Source organism: Physeter macrocephalus, chromosome 17 (genome assembly GCF_002837175.3).
Source record: "Physeter macrocephalus isolate SW-GA chromosome 17, ASM283717v5, whole genome shotgun sequence".
NCBI lineage: Eukaryota > Metazoa > Chordata > Mammalia > Artiodactyla > Physeteridae > Physeter > Physeter macrocephalus.
The window spans coordinates 43,395,151-43,404,578 of NC_041230.1; the positions used below are offsets into that span (position 1 = coordinate 43,395,151).

Genomic DNA, 9,428 nt, shown 5'->3' on the forward strand with positions numbered 1-9,428 from the left:
ATGCCGCGGAGCAGCTGGGCCCATGAGCCATGGCCGCTGAGCCTGCGCGTCCGGAGCCTGTGCTCCGCAACGGGAGAGGCCACAACAGTGAGAGGCCCGCGTACCGCAAAAAAAAAAAAAAAAAAAAAAAAAAAAAAGGCCACCCTGGAGAGCAAGCAGCATGTCAGTATGGGACCAGAAGGCAACAAGTGTTACCTGAGAGCCAAGCAGACACAAATATCCCAACAAGAGGCAGTACTCAGGGCAGACAAATACCAAGAGAGTGGGGCGTGGAGGGTGTAGCTCCAACGAGTGTGCTGTCTGGGGGGCCTCACCCTCATTATGGGTTCTGCTGCCAAGGGCAGAAGCCTAAAAACCATTTACACCTTGGTTTAAGAGCTTCTAATGGATCTTTAACGCTAAATACAGTTAGGGTAGCGGCATTTGTCTACTTGTGATTTAGATTTTGGTAATTTTAAGAAAAACTGGAAATGTCCCCTCATTTTGTTAAAAACATAAAATCAGATGGAAAGAAGCTGGTAGAACAATTCTATGTACACTCTCTGAATGAAGAAGCGTCTAGTAGTGCAGCAACCCCTCCCCGCCAGATATACTAACAAAGTTTTCCTAGGATGATAGGAATCACAACAATTCACGGCAAATGAATTAAATGATGACAGGAAGAAATGAAGTCAATATTGAGTGCATACCCTCCTGCCCTGTTCCTCAGTGCGGTAGGCATGTCGGTATAAGCAAGAGAACACAGCTCCAGGAGGCATAAGTTCACTGGTTTCATTCCAACCGTGGGTGTGGCAAAGACGAGATGCATCTCCCTGGCATTTGCGGTATAAGACAGGGTCCAGCCTACAAGGTTAAGAGTTAAGAGATAAGCACTCTTACTATACCTTTCCTCCCAAGACATGCTAAGGGTTTCTGCAAGGTGCCTGTTTGTGTACCCGTTGACAATCACTTCTGGGGTAATGGAGACAGCAGGTAAGCACAAGTACATTCCTGAATTTTGTTCTTCATGAACACACAGTGATCAATCTGTAGAAGTTTGTTAATCCTTAATATAGAAGATTTAAGTTCTGCCTCTAAGATGGTATCTTCGCAATGTAAGGCACACAACATTACAATAATACACTCAGCATCAACATGCCCTAGCTGAAATGAGACAAGGGTTGTAGCAATCACCAGGCAATTCACAACTTTTACTCAGTACTTTTTCTGTGAGTAAAAGTCAATCTTACCTGATATACCAGGTTCATTAAGATCAGGAAAGGACAAGATAAACAGTCTCCTCCTCAAGTTCTTTTCTAGTAAAACTGTTCCAGTTCTTTTTCCCATGCAAGGTAAGGCAGTTATATTTTTAGTTTACCTGAACATGCTTATCAATTAAAAAAACTTGACATTTAACTTTGACTCTGGAGACAGTGGATTAGGTGATGAGCCTGGTGCCTCTCCAAATCAGACCAGTGGATACTTCATTCTGTCTACATTATATTATCAACTTTGGGGGAGGGCTACTTAATGGGAGGAAAAAGGCTAATATTTAAGTAGCTTTAAAGATTGTGAAGCATCTTTTGATCATGGAGGAAGGAATTACAGAAGAGGAAAAAACATACTTTTTTAAGGTAATAAACTCAGTAAACACTCTGTTATTTCGGTTTAGATAGCCAGAGTAAGCACAGGGAAATTCCCACCCAAGTTTCTGAAGTCCTGTCAAGAGTTAACTTGAGGAAACAGAAATAGACACACTGAGTCTTCAAGTAATCTCTTTCCAGTAAAGTATGGGGGTAAAACATATATTAATCACCAGAAAAATAATTAATGACCAAATTACAGTGGCTTAAAACAATCAGGAAGCAGCTGAACTTGGGAGGCAGGAGGAACAGCCTGGTCTGGAGATAGGAAGAGAAAATAAGACATGGAAAGAGGGAGGGATTGCAGCCAATAAACAGTTATTCTGACCATAAGAGATACACTTCTATTTCACCTACCTCCCCCCTTTTTTCTGGCTAACAGGATAAGAAGAGAATCAAGTTGTCATTTATTGAGAAGAGCTTCTTAAGACAGAATAAATTCAATAACTTTGAATAGTAAAAGAAATAAAGCAAACTCCCATACCCAGGACAAATCAATAAAAATAAAAATCACTATAAGAGACATATCTGAAGATGCTTCTGCTGCCCCACAGCTGCCCAAGTTCTTTCTAGATAGATGTTTGTGGTATCAGAAACACTTGACCCTTACTTTCAATGTAGTAGTTAATGGGGACACTTGGGAATAGACCTGCAGGGGCTGTCTCTGCTTTTAGATACTGTTCTGAAAGGAAGAAAGAGGTTTTTCTGGAGATTAGAGTGTCAGCTATCCCACAACTTAACAAAAACAAATTACTACTGATTATTTTTTAAAAATACAAGGGATAGTGACTACACAGGAGAACAGGCTGAGACTTACCTTACTATGGCTTCAAAATACTCACTTCCAGTGCTTAAGACTCTGCGCTTCCAATGCAGGGGGCACAGGTTCGATCCCTGGTCAGGGAACTAGGATCTCACATGCCGCATGGCCCAAAAAAAGACCAGACCAAACAAAACAAAATACTCACTTCCAATCACGGGAGATGAAATACTGCAGCTCTAAGAGACGGTGTTCACAATCTTCCACCATTTTTTCTGTGTATAAATGTTCCATCAGGCACGAGAGGATCCTGGGCATAAAACAGGGGTGAAATTGTAACTAGAGAAAGTTCTGACAATGGATTCAGAACTCTCACACCAGTATTGCTTGGTCTGTAGAAAAAGCCATTTAGCTATTTTCCTAGGGCAATCAGGGACTTACTTTCCTGAGAATCACTCAAATTCACTCAACCTAACAGTGCTCATGCCGTCTATCAACTTTAGAGCCACTTAGCAGTTAGGACTCAGCTTACACAAGAGCTGTGTGCAGCTGCTTTATATTTAACTGTTTATTATGAGAAACTTCCAACCATACAAAAGTAGAGAATCATATAATATCCATCTTCCCATCCCATAGCTTTATCAACCTATGGCCAAGTCTGTTTTAACCCTATACCCCCCTTGCTAATATTTTGAAATAAATCCCAGATACCCTATCATTTCATTTATAAGTATTATACTTCAGCATGTTTCTCTATAATATGAAAACATAATACCATTATCCACCAAAGAAGTAAATCTAAAAATCCTTAATATCACGAAATATCCTGTCAGCATTCAAATTTTTCCAATTATCTCATGCCTTTTCACGTTTGTTCAAATCAGGACCCAGAAAAGGTCCATAACCTGCATTTAATTGACAGTATCTAAAATCTATTTAATCTGTAGCAGTTCCCTCCTTCCTCCCTCTCCCCTGCCCCCTTAATAGTTGACACAGTTATTTTCATATTGGTAAATAGTCTTAATCAGTCTTAAGAGTGTAAGAGTGTTTGTCTACCTTCACCAACCATACAAAGAGCTTCAAGGAAGAAGCCCTTTTTTTTAACCTCCTACCACAGCATGAACATCTGGAGTATATGCACAGCAGAATGATGAGAAACATGGACTGCATTTGTTTCACACGGTTGGGTACTGCCGGCTGCAGACTATAAAGATTTTTGCAGAATGGAAAACCTGTTCTCACTTGCAACCTGGTTTTAAGAGCTGTTTGCACATCATATAGAATAAAACCAATACATGAGACTCAAATGCTTTATTATAGCATTTTACAGCTTTCCTAGATCTTGGATATAACTTCAGAGTTCATTTTGTCTATGATTACCCCCTCCAACCACCACATTTTGTGTTTTATTTCAATTATAATTAATTACTCTCTAATAATTATCAAGTTGCCAATGTATATGAGACGATATACACATAGGATGAAAAGTATAGAGCCAAAGCATGTTTCATTTTATCCTGCAAGTTTTTCTCTCTGATTTTTATTTGACCATTGAGTAGGATTATTCAGTGACCTAATGGCTAGGGCTGTATATGCTCAGTCACTGTCAACAAACATCATCACAATGCTGGGTCTAGGTTCTCTACATCATGGATGAGGCAGAGCCCAAGTCTCAATCCCAATACTAGTTTTTTGTTTTGTTTTGTTTTGTTTAAATTAATTTATTTTATTTTTGCTGTGTTGGGTCTTCGTTGCTGCATGCGGGCTTTCTGTAGTTGCGGTGAGTGGGGGCTGCTCTTCATTGCGGTGCGCGAGCTTCTCATCGTCGTGGCTTCTCTTGTTGCGGAGCACGGGCTCTAGGTGCGCAGGCTTCAGTAGCTGGTGGCTCGCGGGCTTCAGTAGTTGGTGGCTCGCAGGCTCAGTAGTTGTGGCTCACAGGCTCAGTAGCTGTGGCTCACGCACGGGCTCCAGAGTGCAGGCTCAGTAGTTGTGGAGCACGGGCTTAGCTGCTCCGCGGCACGTGGGATCTTCCCGGACCAGGGCTTGAACCCGTGTCCCCTGCACTGGCAGGTGGATTCTTAACCACTGCATCACCAGGGAAGCCCCCAATACTAGTTTTAACAAAAGCTGGTATGTGTTCCTGCTTAACAAAATTTCAGTTAAGTTGCTAAACTGTCGGAAAGTCATTTGGGGATATATTCCCCATGTTGCACTGCCAAATACAATACAATACCACAAATAAGATAACCTACATTGGGTCTCCGGATCTTATGTGTTTGCAGGCTGTCTGTATTACAGATTCACAAGCTTCATTCAAAGCTCTATCAATGCGGTAATCTGCACCAGGGTCAGTCTCCTGAATCAGTGTTTGAAGCTGGATTAAGAAAAATTAAGAAGGAAGAAAGAAAGTCACTTATACAGCTAGGATGAGCAACGTCATGTCTTCAATCAGTTCTCAGTCTGGTATATCACAATGTACTCTTAACAAGGTACTACAATTGTCACTGGCCAAGCTCAACAGCTCTTGTCAAATACTTTCCAACTAGTTCCTCTACTTTGCAAGTTTTTCTGTTTAACTCATTGTAGGTATAGCTTGCCTACCTGTCTGAACCATCCCTGGATGTGTGCAAAACAAGAGGACCTTACAATATAAAAGCTGCCTCTTTCCTCACATCTGTTAATCAAATTACTAAATCTGACACTCAGTGCCAAGCCAGAGTTGAGTGGAGAAGAGTAAACAGAAGACATTTCCAGTTAGAGATCTAATTTGGTCTTAAAAATCTAGAATTTGAATTTTTCTGCAAAGACAATGGCATAAAACAAGTATACTCTGCTTTATTAAAAAGAGATGTGAGATTTCAGTTGCAAGAAATACCAATTACAAAAAACAAGAATATTACTTATAATTTCCTATTTTTCCTCAACTATTTTTTATATAACCAAGAGATAAACCAGAGCTTGTTCATTACAAGTAATACAGAAAAATACTTGTCATTATGCAGTTGAAAATGAGGATATATTCTTTAACATTTACTTTTGCTTGGTCCACACTCTGTCATAGAATAAAGTGAAAGCATGAGAAGATGTGCCTCAGATTCTTTTTTTCCTGTCTGAGGAGAAAGCAGTTGGGGCACAGATGAAAAAGCTCTAAATTAAGGATGAGAAAACCTGAGTTCTATTAATAGTTCTGTCTTTGCCAGATACTAGCTTTGAGAACAAAGGCAAGTTGATTAACCTCTAAGTTCCAGTTTCTTTAACTGCAAAGAATTATAAGGAAGAGTAATATATAGAAGGTTGTGTAAGCTGCAAAGCATTTTACAGATGTAAAAGATCATTATTACTACAGATGGGTAGCAGATGGTGTTTGGGGTGGGAATCTTAAATAACACAAAGCAAATTTGAAAACTACGGTCCTTCTGGTTGGGGTTCCTTTTGTTCCAAGTTAAAGAATTGGAGCCCTTTTTGTGTCATTGGTTTAGCCTCTGTAGGAGCCTTCTCTGATCCTCATACATTTGACCTATAATCCTATAGAGGCTCATATGAAAGCACTGACCCCATCACATACTTGATCAGAGAACAAAGATCAAAAGAAAATCCCAATTTTGTCTCTCCTAAAAGAAGTCAACAATCAAGATGAGCGAAGTATGAAAGATATCTAATATTCTGGGATGGAACTTATTTATACCAATTCTTGGTGCAATCTGGAGAAGCTTCAAAATGCAGTGGTTAGTAGGAAGATTACTACTACTGTCAAATGACTACCAATTTTAATTTGCTGACAAAGACCAAAATATTTACTTCTTTTTCTGAGGGACATTATAAGCATCATGGAGTCTGCAAGTTTCTCTAAGAACTTATCAGTTAAATATCCATGACTGACAGGCAAACTCTGAGAATTCTCCGTGCATGTACCAGACTGCAGGTTCTAAAAGAAGACAATGAATGCCCTATAGACTCTAGGAGGTCAAAGGCTCAAGGGATCACTGCTACTCTGGAATCCAGTGACAGCGGTGTGGGAAATAAACACTAAGTACGTGAATTATTACATGATCATACATCTATTCCCGCCCCGATTGCTTAGGAAAACATGAGAAAATGCTTCCAAAACATTAGTCTAGAGAAGAGACGGCAGTCTCCTTAGCCTAGGAGAGACTGGGCCCAGATTTGTTCAGCCATAACTGAAAAGAATTTAAGTTCATGATCACAGTGTATTTGGAAGAGTGTATACTCATTAAGATAATAATTATTCTTATGCTTCACTATTTATTCGCTTTACTATTTGTTGAGAGATCACTAAATCAAAGCACCACCAAGCAGAGAACAAGGGAAAATTAATGGTCAACCACAGACCAATAAGGAAGTCTACTGTATCAAGGAAAGAAACTTTGAAAAGCAAATTATTACAAAACATTCCTCCATCTGACTGAGGATGGATAATAAAGTAGAAGACTAAGGAAAACTTTCTCCCTTTGGATCACCTATCTTCAATATTTGTGAGCAAAGACTAAAGACCACAGGTCCATAAAAAACAAAATGAAGTGTTTCTTGCCCACTTAGCTAAACTTAATGTGGACAAAACCACGTATTTTACCTTTTGAGGCTAACCTCTAGGTTTGGAAGCACTTTTCTTTTGGGCACAAAGCATGAGGTGGGTGCTATTTATTTCTCTCTCAACAAGCAAAATTTCAAAAAGCCCTGGAGGTAAACTACATGCTTCCAAATAAAATCAAACTAATTTCTTTTTTCCGTACACCTTAGTACAAAGTGTAGCCTCAGTAAAAATATAAGTTTATTCCTGACCACCACCCTCCCCTTTGCACGCTGCATTAAGGATGAAATGACTTGATTTGTTCTTGGTCTGGGGCCCAGGCACACACATTGTCACAGAAGTTTCCCAGGACAATCACCAGCAAAGACTGCTCCTGAGGAACTACATCCAGAAGACTTCTTTCTAGCTAGGCTCGGTATTCTGGATAAGAGGCGACATTTGTCTATTTTTCCCACTATGGGATGTGTAAGTTACTGTCCACTCTGGGTCAGGGTGAGTAATAGAAGCTAAGAGGAAATTTTACTCCACGTCAAAATTCTACGGAAATTTTGTGTTTCAGACTGTAAAATTCTGATTTTACCTGATTAGCAGGAAAATCAAATTCAATTAATATTCAGTTTTTAATAAAAACTGCCAACAACAAAAATAAGAGACTAATGAGTTGCAGTTTTCTAAAGTTTCACTTAGGAGAGAACCTCAACCTTCTAATTTAGAGTATAAGGCTATCTTCTGTGCTTCCTAAAGGAATGTATAGGAAACCACAGAATTCATTGTACAGGATGCCACTGTTACATTTCGTATTGTAAATTGCTCAAAGACTCTTATTCGGTAAAAAGCAATAAACATGGATAATGGTAATGAAACAGATGCACTGTATCCATTATAATATTTTGTTAAATTATATTATGTACCTGATCTATAGTTACTCAACTGTTTATGAACATTGGATCAAGAACAACTTTATCTTCTCAAGCAAACCACGCTAATTTTTTCCAACTATCTTTACAGAACAGACTGTAGAGTTTGGTGGTAGAGAAAGACAGACCCTCCCACGCACAGCTGCCCTTGTTGAACAAGAAAAGATGGTGGGATTTTGAAAACGACATGCTTTCTTGATCCTTCAGGCCAGGAATTCGTGCCATGCTGCATATCAGTAATAGGAAAAGAATCTTAGAAAGTTTCAATTCATTTCAGCTCTCTTTCAGCCTCAACTCAACCAAACGTGGTGGGAGAGGCACATTCTCTTTTGCTGGAAGACCTTTTCTGATTTACCAGAACCTGGTTTGCCTTAGTAAATACAACCTAGCCAGATATCTCTTCTTTAAACACTCCAGTAAACAATGCATTTTATCTATTTCTTTAAGTTTACTGTATAGCTCCTTTTATTTATTATGAGCTCAAACTTCTGCTCTGCAGCAAATTCCACGTTTTTACTCTGATATGCCTGAAGAAACAGTATTTTGTGTCTAGTTCTTAATACCTAAGGTTCACTGTGATGTCACAAATGATCCAGATAAATAAGCTGGGACAGTGTCAGGAAGAGGCTCCTCGGCTGATAAAATGTAACATTAAAAATGGCAGTGGAAAATCTGTCCTTACCGCTTGCTGGCAGTTCATTCCAAGGTTCCCTTTCTCCCCCCGAACTACTTTCATCAGACAATGCAGGGTTCGCCCTTTTCGATGCAATCCAGAACAGTGGTGTTCAATCTCCCCCCGACAGCTCAGGATGATCTCAGGGCTCAAAGAAAAGTCTTCCATCAACATGCGGCGGTAATCTAACATCTCTCCCTGGCACTCACTGCTCACCTGCCGTCCTGTTAGGATTTAAGTCACAACATTATGGATGGTGAGCTACAGGATCAGATATTACCACATATTAAAAGTACAAGTTTTTCCCTAGAATATACCAGTCACACTATTATCTAGACTGAAAAGCAGAGAATTTAGCAAAAGCTTTATCATCATAAAATGAGTTTAATACTCCAAAGACTAGGGTTTGCCTTGTCAGAGTTCTGCTTTATACAGAATTTTATACTACTGAACGAGTAATGCATATGTTTTGCCAACAGAAGTCTTATCAATAAGATAACTACTGGGGTAAAAATGAAAGCCAGGAAAATCCCTACTGGCTGAATCCCCTTTAAGCTTGTGGAAAAATCTTCACTTCAAATTCTCACTATAGCTCCCCAACTCTTCTTTGAGCTGTCAATGCCATCTGGGAAAACTTATGAAATTAAAAAAAAAAAACAAAACAGCTTTGCTGAGGTATAACTGACATATAATAAACTACACTTTTAAAACATACAATTGGATAAGTCTGACATATGTGCACATCAATGAAACCATCACCACAATCAAGATATCAACTCATGCAGCTCAATAACAAAAAAACAAACAACCCAATCCAAAAATGGGCAGAAGAACTAAATAGACATTTCTCCAAAGAGGATATACAGATTGCCAACAAACACATGAAAGAATGCTCAACATCATTAAT

At 39.3% G+C, this 9,428-nt stretch overlaps 1 protein-coding gene across 2 annotated transcripts in view; it reads right to left on the reverse strand.

Moving 5' to 3' along the window:
- The window catches only part of GLG1 (golgi glycoprotein 1), a 161,119-nt gene that overhangs the window by 30,409 nt on the left and 121,282 nt on the right, over window positions 1-9,428 (reverse strand). For both annotated transcript variants that reach the window (XM_007102258.4, XM_007102257.4), the window contains exons 8-11: window positions 8,531-8,745; window positions 4,635-4,756; window positions 2,591-2,692; window positions 690-843 (exon numbers count right to left, since the gene is read on the reverse strand). In XM_007102258.4, coding sequence (XP_007102320.2) covers window positions 690-843; window positions 2,591-2,692; window positions 4,635-4,756; window positions 8,531-8,745 — 593 coding nt within the window. The remainder of the gene's footprint in view (window positions 1-689; window positions 844-2,590; window positions 2,693-4,634; window positions 4,757-8,530; window positions 8,746-9,428) is intronic.